Raw genomic sequence first — 27,623 nt, 5'->3', positions numbered from 1 at the left:
ATCTGCTTACAAAGTTCGACCGAGGGAGACGAAACTTATATGAAAGTTGCTTTCCAGCAGCTTCCGGGGCAGGAATTTTATACCGTACCAGGAAAAGGGAAGGTGGCGTTCATTTTCAAAACCATCAAACTATCGAAGTTCTCGGAAAAATAACTTGTCTGGCAGGCCGTATGCACGAGTGGTCTAAAAAGCGGCATTTCCATCTCTACGAAATCGTCAATCAAGAGATCTACGTCCAGGAGTGCCTGGAAAATCGGCTGCTACCATTCCTAGAGCAACATAACAGGCATGTGCTGTTCTGATCGGACTTGGCAAGCTGCCACTATGGGAAAAAAGGCGATCGAGTGGTACGATGCGAACAACGTGGTTGTGGTACTATAAGGCCACAACCCTGCTTACAGCCCAGATTTCCGCTCTATCGAGCAGTATTGAGACTTGGTCAAACGGAATATCGAAAAAACAAATAAATCCATCGAAAACGAGCAGCAGAATAAATCTATCTGGCGTTTGGCAACGAATAAGGTCGATAAGATCACTGTACAAAATTTAATGAAAGGGGTCAAGCGGAAGGCACGGCAGTTTGGATTTGGTAAACCAAAATAATAAACGTACAGTTTTTCCTTTAAATATGTGAGTTGAACTACCAAAAAAAAATAGGAAGATTTTTGTATTACGAATTTTGACTGAAAGAAACGATTTTTTGTCGACCAATTTTTGCGCGTTCCAGTCTTTATATTATGCAATTTGCTGTACCAAATTTTATTTAGGGTAAATTACCAATTCTCTTCAGTCTATGTCAATTGTAATAATTTAAACCTTCATCTCTTTTAGTAAGCGTAGGAAGCGGTCGAATTCTATTTGTTGTTTTTTATCTTTTTTTTCTACCTATTAACCTATTTGAAAAGCACCTAAATTTTATAGTAAATAGGCCATAGTAGTTTTTTACAATTGAAGTTCTTTTTTAGTCAACCCGTTTCCGTTACAAGCATTGTTTGGTTTAGCTTGACAATAACAAAAAGAGAAAGACAACTATTTTTTACACGATGGATACGTCCTATCCATATATCCTAGTACTGTAACAGGATCGATAGCTTCGGCGTTGAACGAAGTAGAAAAAAAATCAATCTCAACCATTCGTGTCAATCAAATGAAAAAAGTAGAATACAAATAAAAAACAGTAAGCATTAAAGCAGACACAGTATAATGTTTATCGTTAACAACAAACGTGTGCTCAAAAACCTGTTGAAATAATATCTCCTAACTGGAATCGCAACTTAAATTCCTCTCTACTGGTATGTTTTTCCGAACCTAGTGAGCAAAAAACAATCCTAACAAGCAAAAGTAAGAGTTGGATTTCAGTCATAACACTGCCAGAGAAGAGATTATTCCAATGATTTCTTGTTTACGTCGTGGAAATAATATTCGAGTCATGGTTTAGTTTATCGCACTCGCCCACGCGTTAATTTTACGTGCTATCCTAGTACATACGTCACCACTATCGGGTACTACAGGAATTAGGGAAAAGAAAATCAGCCCACATCGAAACCATGTTCGGTGTCGTCCTGATAATGAAAGACATGATTAATGATTTTTACAACCCGGTTCAGAGCAGTAAGCGCTTTTCGGTTTAGAAGCTTCGGCAAATTTCATTCATAAATCCAAACAGCTAAATGGATGTACGTTGGCTAAAATTTATTTGTCGTCTATCATCATCATAATCATCATTATTATTATTACCTACTTTCAGTGAAACTAATTTCGGTTCATAGTTTGATTAAATGCCTCTCTAGACATTTCGAAAGGAATCACTTTACCATGTAAAACCTCCAACATTTCGTTTAAAGTATGAATTAGGCTAGTGGTGAGTAGTTCAAGCCAAAATATTTCATTATCCTTCACCAAACATATCGGTCCTAGCTGTAGAGCTTCTTTTTCCCGTCTCCACTTTTCGTGTAAGTGTAAACGCTGAAAATTCGTCTCATTCATTTTCGTTTCCGTAAACGAAGAATATAATGAACGTTTTTTCCGTGCACCCGCAACACTTCCGCCTACTTGACCTCCAAAGCTAAGTCCGATGCCGCCGTCACTTCCTGCGCTGCCCGAACCGGATCCACTCATTCCCCCTCCCAATCGTCCAGAACCTGTTCCACCCCATCCAAAAAGGCCTCCGCCTCCAGTACCACCACTTGATCCAGCTGCTCCTGACCCAGACCCTGAACCACCGAAACCGAATCCACCACCAGCTACTCCGTTGCCAGTCCCGGTTGCACCATATCCGTAACCACCAGAGCCTCCTCCACTACCGTGTGCTCCGCCGGATCCACCAAACCGTAAACCTCCGCCACCACCAAGATTACCGGACATCACTGTATTTAATGTTCTGGCGAGTAACGATGCAGAAAATAGGACTGATAATTGAATGACGTCTAATTTTGATGCTGTTTGAAATTGAAGTGTTTTTGTTTAACAATTAAAAATAAATAAAAAGGTAAAAAGCCTGTTTAATTGTACCAACCATTGGCCATTTCAGCTAAGTTGACACCGCCTCCTCCACCCAAGCTTCCAGAGCCGTCGCCCATCCCAAGAAGAACATTTCTCATGCCATTTATGAATGTGTCGATTGTTGGTTCAGCTGCAATGAAACTCTAAATATTGGTCCGAAGAAATGGATTTGAAATTTCGCGGAATTCACGCAAAAGAACATTTTTATACTGTTTGAAACGTGTATAAATTACACCCGATTCTTTTTTGCACGGGGGATGCGTTCCAAATTTGTATGCACCCGCGTGAAAAAGACTTTTTCAAGTGACAAACATAATAAAATGTTTGAACCTCGTTTGATTATGATAGTGGTTCATCTAGAGACTAAAATGCAATGCACCAAAAATTGTGATTTTTTTTTTTAACTGATAAATGATCACTCGTGGCCTAAAACGGAAAACGTGATGGAAATGAGATCGATATCTTGGAAAGCAATCCACGTAAAAAAGACCGTGCAAGAAGAGAATCTGGTGTACTTTAAATTATGAACATGGATAGCTCTCGTTACAAGTCTACATTTGACTTTTTTGGTCGTTAGGTTAGCGGATTGCAGTTGCAACTTACCGTTTCACTTATTAGCGCCAAAACTAAACACAAGCCTAAAGCCTTCATCTGAATAAATCACTTTCGCAACGAGTTCTGCAACAAATGTGTGCTATGTTTTACAGTTTGACAGGTTTTATAATGTCTGCAGCGGATGCTGTAATCGATAGCGCTAAATACCATTGTGATGAATCGCTACAAAACGGTAATTATATCAGTAATTAAAAAACTGTGCAGATCTTCAACGCATTACCTTGATATGTATTAGCAAATGAAATGTAGAAATATTTTTTTACTATTTATTAGTTTCCATTAGCAGCCCTTAGAACAATGACCTTTCTCCGGGCACATTTTCACTGCTTATCAACTTTAAAACTGCTGCTAAATTTTTGCAAGCAGTGAACGAAAAAATGGGCCATTGTTATTACGGTATGCATCGAGACTGTGCAGCAATGCATATAGTCATTGGTCAGTAATAGCAGTATGGCTATGCGAAACACTTTTAATAAATTCGGCGTCCAAGTGGCTACACGCGGTGCTCATCGAGACCCTTTTTTGTTACCATGACTAACGGCGCGTTTTGTTTTGACAACTTAAAAAGACATAACTAGCATGTTTTTTGTTAAAAAATTAAAAAAAACGCTCGAACTTAAAACATTGAATTGTTTTCTTTCTTTCTTGACAATATTCGCGGAGAAATTAATTTCATAACACACTTTTTTTAAATCGCCACATCGATCACCGCACCGCACATTGCATCTAGGGGGGAAAAAGCACAACAGCACTCATAAGTACGGCAGACGCATAAAACTGACCACCGAAACAGTCGCGTACAAAGACATGTACACATTCCCAGTTATTGTTCCCCCGGAATGAAGCATTATCATGACGAGCGTGTTGCACTCTAGTATCCCTTTCATAAATGTGTGCTTGGAAGCCAGTTGAACAAACCTTTGCCGGCCACTAATTTTTTGTCTGTTCTCCTTCCAGTAGTCTAGCAGTTGGCATGGGCTCATCGCTTCCACTCGATAAATCACCGGAATTGGACGTATCAGCCAAACACACGGAGTTGTGCTCACTTAAATTAGGCAGCCTCCGATCGTCAACGTCGTCTGAAACACTTGAAATGCGCGCCATTTACACATTTTATTTTCCCAGTTTTTTTCCTGAAGTTCATTTACATATTTCATGCATCAATCCAACATACGAGTCGAGACTGTTGTGGAATATATGTCTGCAATCCATGTTTAGTATACAAAGGCTTATCCTCGTGGATAAGGGAACACAGTTGACAGATGTGCTTGCATACATTTGAATTGAATTTTCTTGTCCCTAATCTAATGTGGAGTACATTACATTTGCAGGATTCAAGCACGGGGCTACACGATACACGTCATACCGTGAGACCAGTAATAAACAGTACGGATTTGGTCGGGAATAACGTTCTGAGCTTTTTATTACGTTACTAATATCATCAAATCTTCTGGTTGACTAGAAATGTGCACTGTATTACGGAAATTACGGAGCGACTGGTAACGAATGGTATCTTGCAAACAGTATGTACATACTGATGTTTGTGTGGAAAAGATGGAAACTTGGAGCACAGAGAACAGACATTCATTTAAATCCAAATACATTAATTCACTAAGGACATCTGCCTTGTGGTGGCCCAGTTGTACTGCATAAATATTGCTGTACCGATGTTTTATCGATAACTTGCTTGGTTTTCAAGTGACGCGAGCGCCACATAGCGGGACCATTACTACTTACTGTTAAATGACGGTTGCAAGTTTTTACACATCTTTTGAAAACAAGATGAACGTCCGCTCTCTGTGCTTGGATATAGGAGCATTAATCAGGTATACTGGACTTGAAATAAAGTAAACGCTAAAAATTGTGATGGTTGACATAATAAACAATGTGCACGACTTCTAATTGATATCAATCATTCAGCAGTAATTGTATCGCTTATCAACAAGCATTAATCACCAAACTTTGATAAGCGTAATCTTTGCCAATCAACAAAAATCAATTAAGCTTCGACGCAGGATTTCGTCTTCATTTGTTGCACTGAAATACTATGGATGGATAGATAATATATAAAACAATTCTGTGCTACACACGTCGACAGTAGACGCCAACCGTCTATTATGACATCCGCTATTTCTGCATCAGTGGACAATTTGACAAAATATCATCGTATCAACACTGCAACTAACGTTTAATTCCAAGAAACCTAAATCAATTCGATGTCATTGAGTTGAAGCTTGGTCGAAACGATTGTGACAATTTCCTTTCTCAATCAACTCAATGACTAGATATTTGGTACTTAAAACTGCTACCTATTCAAAAAGAAATCGTGCAGTTAAGAGATTTTCGGTTTATTTAATTCGCCAGAACGCACTACGTCGTTTTGCTTGTTATTTTTTTACGAAATAATTCTGTTTCCTGCCATCAGATTCGTTCTGGCCCTGCGTTTGTGTTGGGGAAAGGCAACACTCTCTTACCTAATCAGCTTCGTGTTCCAGTTTACTACTAGCTTACGACCATTCATCTGACGCCGCACAACGTACTAGCGGCATACTGGAATGCATTAACCCATGCACTATGGTAGCCTCTGATGGATTAAAAACCCTCCCAGCCGGTCTCGAGGTACGATGCTGGCCTAACAAGCCAATTGTCGTAGGTTCGAGTCTCGGCTCGGGAAAGACTGTTAGTGTCAGTAGCATCGTAGCGCTAGCCCCGCCATTGTCCTGTACACTTAACAGTTGGCTGCGAAGTCTGTGTATATAAAACAGAAGATCAAGTTCCGGATCGGAATGTAGCACCAAGGCGAGAGCTTTTTATTTATTTATTTGGTATATTCACCAACAGGCAGGCAGGTGCCCAAATGGTGTAATTTAAAGCTAACAATTAAAATATCTTCAGAGAGTCAATACAATATTACATATTACAAACAATATAACATTTGAACTAGTCAGATCTTGAAAAAAATAAACGATATCGCCGACGAAGAAGCGAGGATTGAAACTTAATGTTCCTCTTGCAATTTGTTCTTAACTCGTTTATAACTTATGTTGCGGGTGTTACTTGGGCTACGTGCGGCAGCGGGGAAAAAGGCTATCAAAATGTTATTCACTGCAAGTACAATACCGTTATATCTGTTTCTACCACTAACGCTTCGTACTACACCCCCAGTCCTCGGAAGCCCGACGTCCCGTCTAAAGTGTTTACAGAACGTAGTCCTGCGACTGACTACCACTCTTCTCGACTTCGGATTAGCTACCAAAACGTTCGTGGACATCGGACTAAAACTGACGATTTTTTGTTAACGGTTACCGAAGTGACTACGAAAGCTTGACGGGTGTCAAACTCTCGCTAGAGGCAGATTGCATCCATCATGTAACGGATTATCATAAATATTTTTAAATCGTCAGCGAGGGCCTATAAGTTCATAGTTCACACCATTCAAGTACAACGGGAAGATCAACGGTCACAAGTGACTGCCTTGTGGGATTCCAGACGAGACCAAAAAAGCTTTTGCTTGAGAATTATCTATTGTTACAATTAGTTTACGACCGACGAGATAGGAACAGCACCAACGCAACACACTGCCGCAAATACCGAGGCTTTCGAATTTAGCAATCGTAATGGCATGATTCATTTTGTCAAACGCCGTAGACAAATCGGTATGAATGACGTCCGTTTGGGCGCAAACCGCTAAGCTTTCCGCAACATATGACGTAAGACGGATTTTCGCGATGCGCGGATTTTTTCATGCGTTGATTCTCTTGCTTCGACGCCATTTTCACAACTGTCACTTGGTGAATGTCATGGCATGACACTGTTTGATAAAAGCACTCTATTAGCCCGTAGTTTTTAACGCATGCTTCCCATGCTCAGGTTGACACTGCTCTAAGTGGCCTCCTTAGAGATGTTATCGATTCCAATCTGCTTGAAATTACAAGTCATCACATTATTGCTGTCATGGCTAAATTAAAATTATACTTCGCTGTTGGGCCAGATGTAATTCCATCGTGTATTCTGGAACGATGTGCCGCTGTACTCATTCATCCATTACGCCTGCTGTTCGATTTATATCCTCAGCAACGTGTCTGTCCTTCTAGTTGAAAGTTTTCCATCTTTTTTCCCGTTTCCAAAAAAGGCGATAGACGTGATTTACACGAGACATCAATAGACTGAGACTGTCATCTTGCCTTGCATCCTATGTGATGAATCGAACATTATGTGTGAATATAGGGACTCAGTTTTCAGCACAGCTTACAAATGTCTCTGGAGTACCGCATGGTAGCAATCTTGGAACGCTACGAACGCTTCCGGATGATTGCCGTAAATTTTACGCCGATGATGTCAATCTTTTTAAAGTTGTGAGGAATACTGCGGACTGTGTTGAGTTTCAGCGACTAGTGGATGTTTTCAGCAGATGGTGTTCCAAAAACTTTCTTTTTGTGTTATTCATTAGGACAAATACCTAGTCAGATGAATTTTTAATAGGTAAATTATACAAATTGTAAGAGAACAATTGCTTAGGCTGCGATTAACTTTGAATAATATGCAACAAACACGTACTGCGTTTATTGTTACGATGATTGGTATGAAAACAATGCGTTGAAGAAAAGTGAGATGACAAGGGTGGTTGAAATCCAATAGTATTCCTTCGAAATTGATTTGCATTTCCAATTACTTCAATTTTTTTAAGAGATCAAAATTGCCATATTTCTTTCATGTTATATATTTACGTGCCTAAAGCTAAGTTGTTATTGTTCTCACATTTCCAAATACCTCATCGATAAATAATTTCCGTTACCAATCGAATGAAAAGATTATCAAAATGAATTTGGATCTGCACCCTTGCCGAGAGTTCGATACACATATGAAATCGGTGCTTAACAACAGCAAATGTTCTTATTCTTGATTTCGTTGTTCGCCTCTGACTCGAAGGCGCCCCTAGTCCTAGTCAAGACATACAACCACCAATCGAAGGCATGACAGATTTTTGCTCGTTATCTTTAAATAAATCTTTAAATGTTGAATCTTACCTACAAATATTCCAAGGAAGGAAGGCTCCATACAAATATCTGCCAGAGGCCCCCAACACCCAAATACGGCTCTGGGCCTTATTTACCTTACCAATCAGACAAGAGGCGTAGCGGCTCGTGCTGTATCAATAAGTTGTCGCCATGATACTCGGTTCTGGGCTGTGTTCCATCATTTTCAAAGTCGTCTCATCACCCGCAAATCTCCTTTGATCTTGTCGAGCCAACGTGCACGCTGCACCCGTCTATTTCTGCTGCCAGAAAGGTCACTGAAAAAAAAAGTTAATTCACCGGGTTGTCATCCGGCAACATGTGTTCATGCGCATTAGCCAATCTTCATTGTCCGTACTTTACAGTAGATAGGCCGCAGCACCTTTTGTTTTATTTTAAAACTCAAAAAGCCACGATTCCATAGAGGACTACTAATCAGGGTTTTTACTTCGCGCGTAGTCGCACCTGATTCGATTCCAGAGCGTCTTCCAGAGCTTAAATTAGGCACAACTTCCAGCCTGGATGCATCCCTAGATCAGTTCGCTGGTGTCATTGTCGGCAGTCACCAGTGACCACTCTGGAGTGAAGCACTCTCAAGTTCATCGCCATCTTTAGAGAATTGAGTTGAGTTCTCCTCGAAGCCTTTCGCTCCAATTTATCTGCCATCGGCTTTCAGTCTGGAATAGGTTTTCTCTTCTGTCGCAAAGCCATACCATGATGTCAAAGACATCCGCGAAACCCATAAGCTGGACCGAGCATGTAAAGATCGTGCCCCAGGTGTCGATGTTTGCCCTCCAGAGCACACCCGCCAGGAAGATGTTGAACAGTAAACAATAAAGTCTATCATCTTGTATTAACTCTCTTAGCGATTCAAAAGGACTATTCCCCAAGAACACACACACAGCACATCACTTGCGCCACCATGGCTTGATGGCCATTGTCGTGCATGACCTGCCATAGCTGTTCTCGATCGACTGTATCGTAAGCCGCCGTGGAGTCAACGAACCTGTAATGTGTGGGCACGTTACATTCGCGAAATTTTTGTAAGATATGTTGGATTGTAGAGATTTGGTCGTGGCTTTCAGTTTTTCATCCTCCCAAATCCTGTAAATGACCTATTGCAGCGCTCTAGCCAGCATCTCTCTCCCATGCTTGAAGAGCTCGCTCGGCAGTCCATCTTTGCCTGCGGCTTTGTTGTTCTTCAGCTTCCCGATCTCACAAAGAACTTCATGAACATCGGGCGCTGGTACTCGGTCATCTGCTGCTGGTGCTTTCTGGTCAGTTCCTATTACGCGTCTGCTTACTGTATCGTCATTTACGTATTCATCGGAGTGTTGATCGTTTGCCACTTGATCACACAAACCGGCTTTCTGCTAAGCGCTATGAAGCCGGTACTCGTTGGTGACACCGCCTCACTTGTAGTATTGTGCCATACGTTCATAAATCCGCTGTACCTTCTCTCCCTTCCGTAAAAGTTCCTGGAGCGCGACGCTATCGAAGTTGATCCAGTAAGATCCGTTCGTTCAGTGATCGATTGAGTAGTATACGGGACGCTAAACGATCTACAGTTTCATGTACCGAGCTTCCAATCCCAATCCTAATTTTATCGCCTAGGTCGTTGTCGATTGTTCCAAAAGACCACGGGGGGTACGGGGCGTATAAAAAGTAATCGAAATATGACCACGAGGTTTAGAAACAGCCCCTTGAGTATTCGTAGTGTTAATTTTTCCCGGTAGAACAAACGAAAAAGCACATTTCATAGTTCAGCCATCCGCTTCGGGTCAGTCGCCATTGGAGTCGCCCCAGACAAGGGGAACAGACGTTCAGATTGAAATGGTTTCATGACGAATAAAGCTAATATTATTCTAATAAACTAAGTTGAACATACTTCATTGCACCATCGTTCGAAGTATGTGCGGTATTCTGATGCCATAAGCCCCGCTTTCTCCAAGGCAAATTAGAACTTATGATGTTTGATGTCATTTCTGTAGATATGTAAGATGCGCGTATGCTAAAGTATGTAAAAAAAGACGAACTTTTCAATCAAGGTTGCTTATTCAATTTTAGGATGCTAAGTAGTACCTACTATAAGTTTCTCGAAGCGTGGGAGCCCCTAAAAGCAAAGCAAAGCCTTAGTGCTAACATTCTGATTCGGATCTTGACTTTCTGTTTATTACTATATACAAACTTCGCAGCCAATTGTTCAATGTACAAGGACAATTGCGGGGCAAGGCGCTACGATCCTACTGACACTAAACAGACTCTCCCGAGCCGAGACTCGAACCTACGATGACTGGTATGTTAGGCCAGCATCGTACTCCAAGACCAACTTGAAGGCAATATTCAGCCAATATTCGAGGTGAATATTATGATATTTACCGCAAATATTGGCTGAATAACCCACTGAAAGTGGGCTCTCATACTTTGGGCATAAGAGTTAAAGTACTGCTTTCTTCAACAAACTTGTAGCATTACTAGAGGACTGCAAATTTGTCGTATACATCATGTTTCGAAAATGTACTAGTGGAGCGAATTATCGGCACGTGGCCAAATGAATGGAATTGACACCTCCAATATGCAACCTCGTTTTCAATCTTTTAGTTCAAATCTGTACAGTAATAATAAAATGCACAATGACGAGAAAGTCTTGTTCAATATCAAAGACATAGGTACTTATAAACATACAAAATATAAATTATTTTTGAAAAATAATAGAATTTTTAAAAATAAATTCGCAAAAAAATCGTCAATACACAAGCAAACAGGTTTCGCAAGTTACATTCAAAACAGGAAAAGAAGAGAAAAAATTAATCCAAGAAACTTCATAATTGGAACCAAAAGTTTTATAAAATACTGTGTGCTACTTTACAAAATCCGTGTTGATCATAAGCACCAAGTTTAGGAGGGCAAGGGTTTTTTAATTACTTCAGTGTTTTTAACCCATGTCGTAGTGTATTTCAATGCATAACAAGCAAAACATGACGAATAAAACTGAAATTCCAATCAGTAACAGAAACATTCATGGTCACGAAAACAAGCCAGTGTCTAGGCATCCATGCAATTTTTTATTTTTGATGCTTGTTACATAATCTATTGGAAGAAAAAGTCCAATCACCGCACCCAATTGATTCCAGCACAGCATACGTCTAAGCAATTGGATATCATTACACAAGAAGAGCCCAATATCTCAGTTTACTCCCGAAGGATGCAATTACGAGTTTTGCGTACTGAGTTGTTGGCCCCTAGATAGTAGGTACAGTATGCGAAAGAGCGTGGGTGTATTTACGCACACTGTCGGACATGACATACTATTTCCAGGGAGCAAATTAATAATGAATACTCGATGAAACCTAATAGGAGAGCATTGTAACGTTTCAAAGAACAGTCGGTAACGAAAACCCAATGGAATACATGGAATAACGAAAATATACCGACTGTGTTCTGGCTTAAAATTACCATAAAACTGATGATTGATATATTCCAACTAATAACTTGACATGGCACAAATCTTATAGCTAGCGGGAAGAACGTGTCGTTTGAAATGGTTTCGCAGAATGAGAGTGCTTTCATTGAAACGGAAGAAAATCCGAAATCCGTGTGCAATATTTTATTACAGTGCACTACAAACAGTTGAATGCTAAACCAGGTGTGGGGGACGAAGAAATAATCAATAATGGAAAACGCGGAATTATGTGAAATAAATGAATTTTATTTCGCGGAAGAAATGGCGCGTGCTTTCTATTCAACAGTTACGAACGTACTCTCTCTTCGCTTCAAATCTTCTCTTCATCACTCACTCTGCTCTTTTGTTTAGTAGTAGTAGTGTTTCACGAACATCTTTAAATAGGGTAACACTCAGAGTGTGCACCCATAGTTGCCCCCCAGTTACGCCAAGAAGCGGACGCGGTGTCCGGACTGCGTAACTACAGTACGCTGGTCATCGCAAGGATGACTTGACATGTTCTCGTCACAGATGAATGCAGGTTTCACTCGGTCAATTGAGATTGTTTGCTTTTTTCCAGCGATAAGTACATCAATGTGCTTCGTGCCACGATTGATCACTTGGTATGGTCCCTCATATGGTCTTTGCAGCGAACGTTTTACTGCATCGATACGAACGAATACATGTGTACATGTTTCTAGCTTTTTATGTACAAATACCCGTGGTTTGGAATGCTGCTTTGTCGAGGGAGTACGCAGCTCGGCTAGAGCACGTCGAAGATCATTTGAAAAATCTGTTCTACTAACGTTAGTCACTGGAGGGAAAAATTCTCCCGGGACGCGTAGAGCCTGGTCACACACCAGCTCTGCCGACGAACATTTGAGGTCTTCGCGATATGCAGTCCTGAGACCGAGCAGCACAACCGGTAATTCCTCCACCCAACACGCAAAAGTTGGATGGTGCGAAACCAGTACAAAATTGTGCGTTTTTAGCGCAATTGTTGATGTAATTCGGAACCAGTACAATGATTGCGTGTTGGGCATAACGCAATTAATGCTCTAGCGTTTTTCCAATGTATTTGGCAGCTCCAAACTACTACACCTAAACAGTTTCAACTGGTATCAAGCAGCATTGCAAAGCGAGCGAGAAGCAAAACCATTCTCTTCCTTTCTGCTTGAGGACGAGACATATGCTACGCTTTTCAAGTCTTTTGCACACACGCTTTCGAGATACTTTTTCTTCTTCATGCATTCCTCTGAATAGCACGCACCGACAGTATGAGTGAGACTAACAACACTGGTATTAAATCAAGCATGTACAGCACGGGTGTTTCGCTCATTTCTTGACGCAACGAGATATCGCCTTGCGCGTCGCAATCCGAACCGAAAGAGAAGCGAAAGAGCAACCTGCAAATTGTATGTGATGTGTCTAGTCTAGTCACTAATACACTCGACGTGAGAAATAAAGTGTCGGTATATGATACATATTCCGATTTCATTCTATGTCAATGTATTCGCAGTACAACTGTTGCGTTATGCGTTTCACACATTTACTGTGCGATTTCTGTGCAACATTTGTGCGAATCGGGAGTACACAATGATTGTACAAGACTTCAACTTTTGCGTGAATGTTTGCCTTCTTTGCACATCAGTGAGGCCTTCAAGGTACGGTGAAACCGTTCGACAATTCCATTCGATTGTGGGTGGTAGGCTGTCGTACGAATATGATGAGTTCCCAAAATATGTGTCAGCTCCCGAAACAGCTCCGACTCGAATTGACGGCCCTGGTCGGATGTGATTGTCTCGGGGGTCCCATAACGAGCTTTCCAACCAGAAGTGATAGCTCGGGCAACAGTTGGCGCAGTCATATCTGGCAATGGAACAGCTTCCGGCCAGGTAGCGCTGTTCATTTGAAGGTGGAAGAGGGCCAACTAAATCAATGTGTATATGTCTGAATCTTGACTTTGGAGGGTCGAAAGAACCTAAAGGTGATACAGTGTGCCGCGTGACTTTAGAGAGCTGGCAATTTGTACACGTTTTAACAAACAGATTAATGTCCTTTTTCATGGCCGGCCAGACGAATTTGTCGCAAATGAGTCGTCTTGTAGTTCGGGCCACCCATGCCATGCAGTTGCTGCATTATGGCTAAACGATGTTTTTCTGGAACGAAAGGACGAAAACGATTGGGAATAGAAACATCACAATAGATCGTACGAGAAGCATTTGCGATTCGCATTGTTTCAAATTTCAAAGATGTTGATTGCATCAGTTGTGCAAGTTCCTTGTCGACAGATTGATCCTGAGCTAATATTGCTAAATCCACAGCTGATACAGATTCGAAACGCGAGAGTGCATCAGCCACAACGTTTTCCATTCCACTAATATGACGAATATCTGTGCTGAACTGCGGTATATACTGTAAATACCTTTCTTCGTGTGGCAGTCTGCCAGGGGAATTAGTACTCAAAGCGTGCGTTAACGGTTTGTGGTCAGTGAAAATGGTGAACTTGCGACCTTCCAAGAAGTAACGAAAATATCTTACTGCCATCTTCATGGCAGTGAGTTCGCGACCAAAGGTTGAGTACTTATTTTGGGACTCTGACAGTTTCTCTGAATAAAAACCAAGTGGTTGCCACATGTTTCCTGAAAATTGCTGAAGAACAGCACCGGCTGCTGTACTGGATGCGTCAATCATCAACGCTAGTGCCTTCGATGAATCAGGGTAATATAATAAAGCGGATGTAGCAAGGGAATTTTTACAGGAGTTAAACGCTGACATAGACTCGTCGTTCCACTGTATTTTCCTAGTGTCATTTTTTCTGTTGCTGGGTATCAACTTGCGGAGTTGTAGTTGGGTATCCACAGCCTTCGGAATAAATCGCTTGTACACGTTAATTAGAGCCAGAAACCGACGAAGCTCTTTAACTTGTGAAGGCAAGGCATATTCACTTATGGCTTGCACTCGTGATGGAAGAGGTCGAATTCCGTCCTGGTTTACTAAATATCCAAGAAACTCAACCTGTGATTGAGCAAGTTTGCTTTTAGCAACGTTAATGACTAATCCGTTCTGCTGTAGACGTTCAAGTACAATGCGTACATGATCCCGATGCTGTTCTCTTGAAGTTGATGCTATGCAAATGTCATCGATGAACACTGTCACAAAATCGAGATCATGAAAAATTTTGTTCATGAAACGTTGGAATGTTTGGCTTGCGTTACACAAGCCGAACTGCATTCGTGTAAACTCAAATAAACCGAAGGGAGTTATAACAGCGGTTTTGGGGATATCGGCTTCCTGAACCGGAATCTGATGATACGCTCTTTCAAGATCAATGGTTGTAAAAATGTTCTTACCGCAAAGTGAGTTCAGCAAATCGTGTACATGGGGTACTGGATAACGGTCAGGTTTGGTAACGCTATTAAGTTGCCGATAGTCGCCGACAAATCTCCAGTGGCCGTTTTTTTTTTGGCACGCAGTGAAGTGGGCTTGCCCAACTGCTACTGGACGGTCGACAGATGCCCAGTCCTGCCATCAAAGCAAATTCCTCCTTTGCTGCTTTCAGTTTGTCAGGATGCATCCGTCGTACCTTTGAAGCAACTGGAGGACCGCTGGTCACAATATGGTGAGTGACGTCATGCCGAATTTCAGCACGAAATGTCGTCGGCAGTGTTACTTGCCGATATTCTGACAGAAGATCGTGAAATGAATGTTCGGAACCTATAGTAGTGATGCTGTGAATATCTGCAGTCATCATACTGCCTGTTGAGCGCAGGGAGGTTTTTTCATCGATCAGTATGCGGTTTTTAAGGTCGACAAGCAGCCCAAAGTGCGCCAAGAAATCAGCTCCAATAATTGCGTGACTAACATCAGCAACAAGAAAGTTCCACGTAAATTTTCGCCTCAGACGTAAATTGGTCGTAAAAAATTTTGTTGAGTACACTTTGATTTCTGTGCCGTTAGCTGCACGTAGCATAAATGGAATTGTACCACCCATTTTCTCCTTTCTGGTAGCTGGTAATATCGACACGTCAGATCCGGTGTCAATCAAGAATCGATATCCGGCGACTTGAGAACGTTCTGCCTACCTCAGCCGATTCAGGTAGGCAGGAATTTAGTTTTTTGAACGAAACTGGCTGGGTTGCTTGCAGCGCAAGGCTTTAGTACCATACTTTTGGTGGTACCAGCACAAATCGTTAGTGCTCCGGGACCGTGATGATGAACGGTTTCTGCGAGGAACTGAATTTACCCTAAGGCGATGTATTTCGGCGCTGAGAACTTCGATTTGCTCTTTTAAGTACTCGGTCTGATCGACATCAGCCGATGAAGACGGTGTTGAAACAGATGCGGCTTGTGGTTGTTCTATCATTTTATCGGCCATTTCAGCTAGTTTAGCCAGCGTCCCATAACTGATGGTTAAAACAGGACGAATGTTGCTTGGCATCCTCTGCAGGAAAAGCATTTTTAGCAAGTTTTCGTTCACGTTCAGGCCAGCAGCAACCTCTTGCATTTTTGCCAACAAATGTGTTGGGCGCATGTCCCCAAGATCCGAAGCTCCTAGCAGCTTGTCAAGTCGTGCCTCCAATGATGAAGCGAATCGTGCTATTAGACGTTCTTTTAGCGCTTTGTATTTTTCCTGAGCAGCTGGGTTCGATACCAAATCGGAAATATGGCATATCACTGTTTGATCCACTTTTGCTACAATATGGTAGAACTTGGTATCATCTTTTGTCACGTTTGCCAAAATGAATTGTGCTTCTGCCTGTGCAAACCACATTTCCGGGTCTGTCTTCCAAAACTCAGGCAGTTTGACACAAACAGCAGCAGCGTTTCACACGGTTTCCTCATTCTCCATTTTGTTTTTAGGCTAAGCAGCACTCGACTGGAAATGTCCTAAAAAGTCGCTTAAACACTTCACGTACTGTGAGATTTCGACTCGTATTCGCGTCGCGGGTCACCAATGTGGGGGACGAAGAAATAATCAATAATTGAAGACGCGGAATTATGTGAAATAAATGAATTTTATTTCGCGGAAGAAATGGCGCGTGCTTTCTATTCAACAGTTACGAACGTACTCTCTCTTCGCTTCAAATCTCCTCTTCATCACTCACTCTGCTCTTTTGTTTAGTAGTAGTAGTGTTTCACGAACATCCTTAAATAGGGTAACACTCAGAGTGTGCACCCATACAGGTAAATTTGATGTAATCCGTATTCGCGATAAGAACCCAATAAATTCAAAAGCATACAACTTCTAATTAGTACATATTTTGTCCGTCTAGCCATCATTTTCTCTAAAATGGAATCGGTACTTGTGAATATAGATGAAAATATTTTTCACATTTTCAAAAGAGACTTATTAATGGGCGTTCGAACGAAATGCGAATTTTCGATACCTTCGTAAGAAGATGGATTGAACGAAAGCATAACATATGAGCCACTTTATAACAAACGTCGTGAGCCTATTGTATATCTTCTAAGCTTTGTCAACAATCTACAATATTACTAGCCAACATGTATTTATTAAAACCAGCCTAATGTTTGTTAAAATACTAAATTTACATTCTCACACCATGCAACCAAAGTAAAAGGAAATAAAATACTAGAACCACCTTATCTCATCGAGGGAAAGCCTGCTGGCTAGGAATGAAGCTCATGCAACTATCGTTGTTTTTTTTCACAGCTTAGACTCGGTCAACCACTGGAAGTCTTGCGGTTTGCGATCCGCCTGCGGACTGATGATAACATTGATGATCGTTGGTCTGTTAGTTAAAATCAATGCCTCCTTGAGTGCTGCTTGAAGCTCCGGTATAGTACGCACAAAGTAACCTTTAGTTCCAAACATATTCATCATTGCTTCGTAGTGTGTTTCCACATTGAGCGCCGATGGCGGAGTTCTAGAAATAAAATTTTGATTGACGTGGCTGGAGTTTCCCATAAAATGTCAGCTCAGTTACTTACACCTGAGTTAAGTCTCCGCCTGAACGAATGTCGTCGTAAGTTTGTTTATCAAAACCTGAGTAAATTCCACCGTTGTTTACTATCACAATCACAATCGGAAGCTGATAGCGCATCATCGTCTCAATCTCCATACCGGAGAAACCGAACGCCGAATCGCCCTCCACGCATATTACCTTCTCCCCGGGAAAACGATCTCGACACACCAGTGCAGCGGCAATTGCAAATCCAGGTCCTACGCCCATTGTTCCAAATGTGCCCGCATCTAAACGGTGTCGTGGCCATTTGTTGTGCAGGAAAGATCGGCCAATATCCATCGTATTGGCACCTTCGCTAACAATTATCGCGTCTTTTGGAATCAATTCCTGAAGATGATGGAAGACGGCGTGATAGTTCAGCGGAATTTCCTTGTTCATCGCCATTTGGTGAACTATTTTTTTATTCTTATCACATTTAGCCTTAAGGTCAACCCACCAATCATTATTTTTATGGAAATAGTATTTTGAACGAGCCAGCTCGTCAATTAATTGCTCAGCAAAAGGAACAATATCTGCCTGAATAGCTACTGCACTTGGAATGCTGTTGTGCATCTCTTCGGCACTAAGGTCAACTTGGATAATTTTCACATCGGCACTGTATCGAGGAGTTCTACCAAAATGCAGCATCCAATTCAGCCGTGCTCCAAGCAGCAGAATAACGTCTGCCTTTTGCAGGGCCAAAGTCCTAGCGGGGGCGACGCACTGCGGATCCAGATCGGGCACCACTCCCTTACCCATCGGAGTCGGTAGAAATGGTAGGTTCGTTTGATGTACCAACTGCCGCAGATGGAGTTCTGCCCGCGCATAAGCCGCACCCTTTCCAATGATTATTAATGGTCTCTTCGCAGAGCTGAGCAATTGTGCAGCAAGTTTCACTTGCTTAGGATCAGGGAATGCCATAGGCGGCTCCGGGTGTGCGTACTGTTTCGCGATAGAATCTTCCGAAACACGCGCAAGTAGCAGATTTCCAGGAAAATCAAGGTAAGCCGCTCCTGGACGTCCGTAGCACGCCAATCGAACAGCTTTTTCCACGTGTTGCGGTATTAACGCAACACCCGGAGGTCTGGCTGCGTACTTACAGTACGGTCTACTCAACTCCACCTGCGGACACTCCTGGAAGCCGCCGATGCCTTCGTGATCCTGAAAGGTAGAACCACCTATCACAAGCAGAGGCCAACAGTTAATCTGCGCGTTGGCCATACCACCAGTTACGTGCAGTAGTCCGGGACCCGAAACGACCAAACAGACTCCCGGTTTGCCGGTGAGGTAGCCGATCGCCTAAAACGAGCAAGAGGTAATTCATTTAAAAAGCATTCAACAGTTATCTATGAATAACCGGAACTCAAATTGATTCAAGTGCAATAAGTATTTAGGCTTTGTACGGGCGGGTGATCGATCATAATTATTTAATGTAGATTTTCTAGGGAGTGAATAATAAGCTAATCTCAGTTGATTTATCAGCAAGCATGCACTGCCTGCGAATAGGTACCATTGTTCAACATAAGTAGAGTTTTCAGCACCGGGAAGACATTTCTGGTAACGCAGATAAATTCATTGGTAAAATATGCTACGTCACACATTCTCTCACCTGTGCAGCATAACAAGCCGACTGTTCATTCCGCATCCCGATGTATTTCAAGCCTTCGGCCTGCATCGCCATAGACAGCTCCACAACCGGTATGCCAACGATGCCAAATACATACTCAATGCCCTGATAAGAAATAAAAAAACGCATGTAAGAGGCAGATATCACCAGCAAAGTAATCATGGAGCCAAGATTATTCGACTATCAAAATTATCAGCGAATCCAAAGTCCCCTCCAATTTCTATAAATTCAACGGTGAAAAGAATGATTAAAGCGTGAATTTAAATATACCAAACGTGACAATATTCCGATATATTTTCTATCAGAAATATTGTCCCGTTCTTTAACATATGTTAAATATTTAGGAGGACTCACCTGTTCCTTGAGAGACCGAGCCAGAACGGTGTTACCATCAACTTCCATTGTGCTGGGTGGAATCTAAGTATCAAAACTGAAAAACAAATTCTTAAAGTATCTCGTTTTAAAATTCATACTCATCGTGTTATCACCTTAGAACTAATAAAAACACAATTTATAACCAAATCGTCCAATCACACAACTCAGCCACACTTCGCCGAAAGTGAAACTGTTTTGAGAGTTAACTGCTGAGTTGAGTTGGGTGTCTCTTTAAGTCTCTCTCCGAAATCACGGTTGCCATAAAGCCGGATATACAGACCGACAGACCCAATCCTCATATATTTCGGCTATGAATGCTTTTAAAGTATCGTCTGAATGTTCAAATATTTTGTAGAAACTACTTTCCAAAACATCCACATTTCTTAAATTATTAATACTAATTTTTTTCAGTTATCATACTGATTTCTGAAATAGCAACAAATATTTAATTAAATATTTTTTTTTTTATTGGAACCCCTGTCCAACAGAAAAGTCAACTTACGCAGCCACATTAAACAAGATGATACATCATGAGGTGGAAATGCGCAAATATGATTCAATCTTCGTTTCACTTTATTCACAGTTCGTTACAAAAATTTGAAAAGATTTTTTATATCAGTTTGTACCTTTTGGATAATCTAAGTATATACCTCATCTTTACAGAGAAAATTTCAAATAGTCCACCATTAAATTTTATTATAATAAGAGTTGTTTTTTGCTATTTAATCCATATATATTTTGAGTTATAAATAATAATTTTGGCCAAGCGATATTTTCTGCATACCTGAAGAGCTTGAGCAGAAGTGCCACTGCGACAGGAATGTTTGTCTTTTTTGGCTGGCCCCGATTGCTTTACACAGTTTACAGGATGCTCGAACTCACTGATGGAGTTGAGTTGAGCTAGTTGGTTGTAAGCCTGTGCCCCAATTCGGAACAACATGGTTGATAAAACCAGTGACCGGTTTGGGATTGGTGCTATATACCTGGTATGGAGTTGAGAGGTAACTTCCGAAGAAGTTAAACTTCGATTAAGCAAGAGCTCCGTAAAAGCAGTTCAGTGTTGAAACGTCCTTACTTACTAAGTTTTATGGCAACATGGCGTAGAGTCCTATGCCGAATTGAGGATACGCCTTCACAAATCTCGGTTTAGGCTTTTACTCTCCAGTCGCCCCTTACAACCTTTGCTCGGGCATCCTCGTCGACAGCACACATCTAACGTGTGCAGGATCTGCCTCTATCCAATGAATATGAATATTGTCTTCGTCGGGCGCTCATCCGCCATACGCCATACGTGGCCAGCCCACTTTAGCCTGCCGGGTTCCATCAGATTGACAATAACAACGTCTTATGTATACTTCGTACATCTCATGACGCATGCCCCTGCACCACACCTCATTTTCCAGCTTCCGCCGAGTATCGATCGCAGGTTTCTACGTTCAAAGACCCTAGCGCTCGTCTATCGGGCTCCTTCCATGTCCGCGACTCATGAGCGCCTCCGAGAGAATCAGCATTCTTCAGAGCGCAAACTTCATGCGGATCTCTAGGCTGCGAGACCTAAGCTGGCTACAAAATCCGTAATAAGTCCTGTTCGCTGCCACAGCATCACTTTGTTCCGTTAGCAGTGTGATGAAAAGTCCAATTTGTGCAATTTCATTTCTGAATGCCGTAAAAGCTTTCTCTACAGCTCTACGATAAACACCAATAATGTCGATGTCGTCTGGGAAGCCTGGAAACATTTGAAACTTTGTGATAATGGTGCCACTCCTCTGCACCTCTGCCCTCCACACCTTCCAAGCCTATGTTAAACAGCAAGTGCGAGAGCTCGCTCCCATGCTTCAAATCGTCCAAAGTCACAAACTTGCCCGGAAATTTGCTCGCTGTCCTGACGCTTGATGTGAAACCATCAAAAGTCGCAAGTATCCGCTTAATCAGTTTGGTTGGGAAACCATGCTCAAAAACAATCTGCCACAACTTGTTAGGTTTCACTAAATCGTACTCCATCTTGTTGTATATTAATAGATAATGAGTCAAAACTGGTCGAAGATCTATCTCGAGATGAACATCAGGTCCATTGTAAGTCGTTCCGCTCAAAAACCGCGCCTGCTTTCCAACCAGTTATAGAAAGTTACTCCTTCCAACCAGTTATAGGAAGTTACTCCTCAGACCATATCCTAAAAATGATTTGGTGAATATCACTATACAGCTGCTCGCTCTCGACTTTGAAAACTTTGACCAATAAGTCGACCTTTCCAGCGGCTTGGTGGTTCTTAAGCTGTTTTGTAAGCTTTTTTTGCAGAATCCACAGCTTGTTCATTATCCCCATTTGCTCTTCAGTTCCCCTGAATGATTCTCCTACCTTTCTCACTGTTTAACAACGCTTCGAAGTGTTGATCCAACGCCTGGTCACCTGCGGCTCGTTGATAATCAGGTTCTTATTCCCGTCGTAACACATGGTATGAACTAGCACGGTCCGGTTTCGTTAATCGTCCTAAAGAAGCTTCTCGTGTCGTGCCTGGAAAAGCAATTCGTAGTGTTCACTAGAGATGGTCGGGTACGGGTATTTTTACCCGAAACCCGTACCCGACCCGTACCCGACGGGTTCGGGTCGGGTTTCGGGTAACGCCAAAAAATATTTTACGGGTTCGGGTCGGGTACGGGCAATTAAAAAGCCAAGGCTTCGGGTTCGGGTCGGGTACGGGTTTGAAAAATTCTCAATTGGTCGGGTACGGGTAGTTCAATTTTCGTGCATTATGAGAATTAAATTTTTATCATTTCAAGCCTGGGTGTTTTCTTAATGTCGATAATCGGTAAAATCGGAGAAAAAATCGCCCATCCTCACTCAACGAGAGATCGCCCAATACCTATTCTGACAGTTGTCGGCAGTCTATGCACCAAGGGAATGACATCATGCTATCGCTTTCTAATATTAGATTGAATAGTTCTTCCTGCAACGGTTTTGATTTAAATGGAATTTTTGTCGGGCTTTTTTCATAACTGTCAGGAAAACCGCGGAGCATTGCACAGTGGGGCGACTTAATACAAATGCTTGCCAAGTAAAAAAAGTGTCGATAAATACGTCAAAAATATGGTATTTACTTAATTTTTGGGTGCTGAACACAAATCTCTATTCCACTTTTTAGTTGGGGACGTTCATAAAGCACGTTCTTAATTTCTTATGATTTTTTAGCACTTTTCCCCTCACTTTTTTATTAAACAGAATTATATGATCTTTAACCACAAGCAACGCCACAGGGCGTCCTCTTTACAAAGACAGATCACGTAGTTTTTGCACAACTCCTCAAATCAACCAAATTCGCGGAAAAAATTTGTTTTTATAAAAATTAAAACAATATTATATATTATAATAGGTAATAAAAACTAACTACAAATCAACTTTTTCTTCGACGCCAAAAAAACCAAGCTAACATTGAAGCTGCAGAGCGTTTCAAAGTAATAATATATATTTTTTAAATATGTCAAAAAACGTCAGTATGCCGAGCTTTTAAAAGCTATAAAAAATCAAATTTTATGATATTGCACCCAAATTTTGGACTTAAGCACTCAAATGTTATAGCAATAATGGAAAAATATTATGGAACAGCTGACGTTCAAACATTTGTTTTGATGGCCAGCGCTTTCCCACTGTGCATTGAGATGTTTAGTACGAAACAAATATATGAGATTTGATAGCGATAGCATAGTCTTGGTTTGTACTGTGACCAAGACTGCCGCATGTGCAGAAATATCTGTTTTTTACCGATTTTTAGAATTTATCGATGACACCGAATCTATACTCAAAATTACAGGTTTTTGGCAAATGCAGTGTATTATCAAATTTTTCTCAAGTTATAAACTATATTAATTTTGACCTTTTTGAATTTGTTTGACCCTTTGATGTGTTTATAAAACTCGTCGTTTATTTTGAACTTTACCAAACATGTACTTTTCATAGTGGACTGATTCCTTATAGTGGACCACCCGCCTGAAACTCTGGGTTCATTATCATTCGTTCACACGCACACTCGGTTCTAGCCTAACTCCGGCCATCATCTCGAGAAACCACATATGACAATCAGTGCATAAAATGTGCGAGGTACTCAGGCATTTTGAAACAAAAAATTTGAAAAAAAATCCAGGACGGGTCGGGTACGGGTCGGGTACCGGCAATTTCGGCGTTTTTTTCTATCGGGTACGGGTCGGGTACGGGTAGTTGGAATAGATATTTTTCGGGTTCGGGTCGGGTACGGGTATTTTAAACAAACCAGACTTCGGGTTCGGGTCGGGTACGGGTTTGAAAATTTTCGAAGAGTTGGGTACGGGTCGGGTACGGGTAACGAATTTCCCATACCCGACCATCTCTAGTGTTTACGTTTTCACGGCCGTGAGGTCTCTTTTTGGTAGTCCTAGCTTCCCGGTTTTTCTCAGCATCTGACGCGTCACACGATTTGCTGCCACTAGACCACTTATACACGTGGTTTCCACTGCCAGGCCTGTCACCTCTCGCACAGTTTTACTGACTGACTCGTGGATGTTCTTCCACGGCTCGTTCATGGCCACTTCAACTTTCCGAGTATACTCTGCAGTAACTGCTTCCGCTGATAGCCTTTGGATGTTTGGAACCACTAGCTGATTGGTTGAAATTGAAAACCCCGGGTGCGGTAAAATTTATCATCAGGCCCACGGTTTTAATTTTGGCAGTGTTGCTGAACAACATGTTTTTGTTGTTCCGATTTATTTATTTATTTATGTTTATTTTTACCTAGAATATTCAAGTGAACATCCAAACTAAAGTACAAAGCGTACAAATACGGGCGTAGTAAGAGATCTTATTGGGAACACCACGATTTCCATAAGATTCAAAAGTGCGCAAGGAGTGGATACGGTTTTTCCAAAAGCACGCTCAATACCGGAAGTAATATCGCTCAATATCGGTAGTAAATTGTGTAGTATGACCTTATTCCCACTTTTGAATTCGTTCTGAATTAAATTTAAAATATATCTACTGGAACATTTTTCTTATGCGTACGATTTAGATAGGTCAATGCGAACCACAATTATAGATCGTTTAAAAAATATTAAAAACTAAGCCGGCGCAGATTCTCCGCTAATATTGTGAATAATGTTAATAAAAAGCGGTAAAATCATACAAGTAGTTTCCGTGTTAATGGCATCTATTGCCTTAAAAATACAACAGGGATCATCGAGGAGGTAGATGAAAAAGAGTAAGAAGCCAGTTGTCGTCCGTCAGCTATAGACTACATTAAAGTATTTGCTTGATAAGTATTCTATTTTCGCTCAACTTTTGGTACGAAATCAGTTTGTTTTGAATCCCACTTGTTTTGAGTAAATACTACTTTTCCCTATCCAATTTATGTAGGCTCATATTCAAAAATTGCGTCGTATAAATATGAATTGCTTACATCAATTTAATTCCTTCAAGTCCCCGGTAAAAAGTTTTTATATAACAAATGTAAACGACCTCGCACTCAAACAGTGGCAATTATAAATGTCGTCATCAAATTTAAAGCTCTTGGGGGCTCGTCGCTTTATTTTTCTTATGCAACCAACTCCACACAGCGAAGCTTAGAGAAGAAAAAATCATCGAACCATTAGAGATATGCTCAATAACGAAACACTTAGCCGCAGCAAGCTCGAAAGAGAACAGAATTTCCACCACTATTTCTTGGGACATTTACAAGTAACGAAATGTACCAATATTCCGGGTCTCTCATGAGCGCATTTCTTCCTCTCCAGCCGATGACGATTGATGAAAAATTTCGCACACGCGATTGAACCTGAACTTATGTTGTGTTATGTTATGCACTAAGGTGACTTAGAAACTTGTCACACTAGCAACAAGTTTAATTTTATAACAGTTGGACGTTAATTAGTACTTTTTTTCGCACTAACACTACAACAATTGCAGCGGAGCTTTCGCAGCCAGATTATGACGCCCTCCCTTTCCAGTGGGGAAGTTTTTCCGCTCAGCTGCGGTGTCAACTACTGGTCGACGCTTTGCATCGTCGCGACGCCCCGTCAGCGACTTTGCGCACATGGTTTTATTATAAAATTGGCACATGCAGTCGCAGTTCATATCAGTTCGCAACGGCCGGTCAGTCGTTTAGTGTGATCACACAGCCAGAAGACGCATTCGCAAAAAGTCTCCTCGTCGTTACAATCGGAGCACGGAACAGTTACTTCAGTATACTTCGGTTATTTTTCGTAATTGTTTGTTTTGGTTTGGCAGCCTTGTGAAAAATAACAATTTCGGATATTTATACAAGTGGTTTCCAGAGTGGCAAAGTGCGACTTTTCGCAATTTTTACTCGCGTGATCGAGTGCCGTAAGCGTGCGATAATTGGTAGAGGAAATATCCAATCGTTTTTATTTGTTACTTTTATTTCGAAATATTATTGCGTTCATTGTGGATCTTAAAGGTATGCGAAAATTGTATAAGTTAGTTATAATTATTTTAAAGTTTTGGTGGTAAGATACAAGATGTTCGTCGACAAGTCAATCCTTAAAGCACAGTGTAATTTAGATTGAAAATTGTGTATCAAGTTGTGAGCGTTTGAAGGATGATGGTGCTGGTGATAATAAATAAATACGAACAACCCTTGGACTACAAAGAATTAACTATAACTATGTTAAATATTGAGTCTAAATACTTTTAATTAGAACCAAAGAAATTACATTACTGTTAAATCAACGCATTTGTCAGCTCTGCGAAATATTTGTGTTTTCATCAACAAGTGAGAAAACATATTTATACAACACTACTTCTTATTAGAAACCTACGTATGTAAGTACATTTTACAGTCAATAGTTACGAACTGCTCCTCATACTCAAACGAAAATTAGCATGTTCTATTTTTAAGGTTAAAAAAAAAACTTTTCTTCTGTAAATATTCCTGGCGAACAACACCACTTTGGATTTTTTTTTATTTTGACAATCAAGAGCGTTTGTCGGACAAGTTTCCTTGAAAATGTTATCGAACCCATCAATTTAGTTTTGTTTGAGGAGCTGCGTAACCTTAAGTTTACAGAGTCCAATTCGACGGGTGTCTACTGGAACAAATAATTCTATTCAAATCTTTTTTCATTTTACTAATTACAAAGCCTTGTAACGTGGCCTACCCGAATTAGGTTATACTTTCAATTTGCGACAAAACCAGCCCAAAAGGTTTTCCCCCTTCATATTTGTGACACGTCCTGCAAATATTTCCGAAGAGTCCAATTTTTAGCACGTCCCTTTATGCATCATTTCTATTAGCACCCAGTCGCAATCTATGATCGATCGACACCGCACTGACCGCGTCGATCAAACGTGTTACCAATTAACATCCATCGACCAATGAAAATTACCATTTGACCAATGCGGTCAACAGTGATAAATAAATACTAAATAAATCCCTTTCTGATTCCATTTTTTTCAGATCGGCTGAATCAGTGGTGAATTCTCAGTACCAGCAAGCACTGAGAACCATTGTAGCTGTAGCCATTACCCGGAAACATGAAACGGGAAAGGTGCAATATGAATTTTAAAAGTTCTGCTGGTGCTTTGTTCCGCTGTTGAGTTACAAGTGAAGAAAAACGATACCGTCCTTGTGCTGGCTAGATAGTGATAAAACGGAAAACGCCGTTCACGTTTTTTTATAAAATCCATTCGAGGGTCAGTGACTTACCTGAGTATTATAAATTGTTTTAAGTAAGTAAGAAGAACAGAAACCGCGTCACAATGGTGTTGAATCCTTTAGTACACTTCATCAAAACAGCCGGTAAGCAAAATACTGCAAACCTACTTTTAAATTGACGTGATCTCATTGAATCGTTGATCGTTGCCCACGAAACAAACTTGCGTGAATTACAATTGAATCGCAATCATTATCACATAGCTAACACAGTATCAAACATGCAAAATTCCCACGGGTTCCGATTTGCTGCTGATGTGAATCTTCCTATCGCACTAATCAATGCTTAAATCTGCACTTATCTCAACGAAACAAACTCTGATTCAATTAGCTATAGCTTGCTTAGTATAAAAAACGTAACGCGTACTAATCACATAAAAATACGAC

General features: G+C 41.1%; 4 protein-coding genes across 5 annotated transcripts in view; 1 reads left to right on the top strand and 3 right to left on the bottom strand.

Annotated features, from left to right (window-relative positions):
• Window positions 1–2,364: 2,364 nt before the first annotated feature.
• LOC129720309 (uncharacterized) lies at window positions 2,365–16,387 on the bottom strand (the record flags this gene model as incomplete). Its single annotated transcript, XM_055671770.1, has 4 exons — window positions 2,365–2,380; window positions 2,516–2,632; window positions 3,106–3,279; window positions 3,338–16,387. A coding segment is annotated over one exon (702 nt), but the record flags the coding sequence as incomplete, so codon positions are not given.
• On the bottom strand, window positions 14,993–15,568 carry LOC129720310 (uncharacterized). The gene has a single exon (XM_055671771.1). It carries the CDS (start codon window positions 15,566–15,568, stop codon window positions 14,993–14,995), a length of 576 nt encoding a protein of 191 aa, XP_055527746.1.
• A 186-nt stretch (window positions 16,388–16,573) lies between the features above and the next one.
• On the bottom strand, window positions 16,574–19,798 carry LOC129723421 (2-hydroxyacyl-CoA lyase 1). The gene is made up of 5 exons (XM_055677628.1): window positions 19,659–19,798; window positions 19,525–19,600; window positions 19,153–19,275; window positions 17,530–18,842; window positions 16,574–17,465 (listed from the first exon to the last, which is right to left on the bottom strand). Exons 2-5 carry the CDS (start codon window positions 19,570–19,572, stop codon window positions 17,246–17,248), a joined length of 1,704 nt encoding a protein of 567 aa, XP_055533603.1. The 5' UTR covers window positions 19,573–19,600; window positions 19,659–19,798; the 3' UTR covers window positions 16,574–17,245.
• A 5,854-nt stretch (window positions 19,799–25,652) lies between these two features.
• Window positions 25,653–27,623, top strand: part of LOC129723013 (sialin-like) — a 51,470-nt gene continuing 49,499 nt past the window's right edge. Inside the window, exons 1-2 of one of the 2 annotated variants that reach the window (XM_055676933.1) lie at window positions 25,653–25,982; window positions 26,982–27,323. In XM_055676933.1, coding sequence (XP_055532908.1) covers window positions 27,284–27,323 — 40 coding nt within the window. In that variant the 5' untranslated portion in view covers window positions 25,653–25,982; window positions 26,982–27,283. The other variant, XM_055676934.1, reaches the window with a different exon arrangement.

The sequence above is a fragment of the Wyeomyia smithii genome, chromosome 2 (assembly GCF_029784165.1).
Source record: "Wyeomyia smithii strain HCP4-BCI-WySm-NY-G18 chromosome 2, ASM2978416v1, whole genome shotgun sequence".
Classification (NCBI taxonomy): domain Eukaryota; kingdom Metazoa; phylum Arthropoda; class Insecta; order Diptera; family Culicidae; genus Wyeomyia; species Wyeomyia smithii.
Note: the sequence above shows the minus strand (reverse complement) of the source record. Positions and strands in the feature narration are given on the sequence as shown.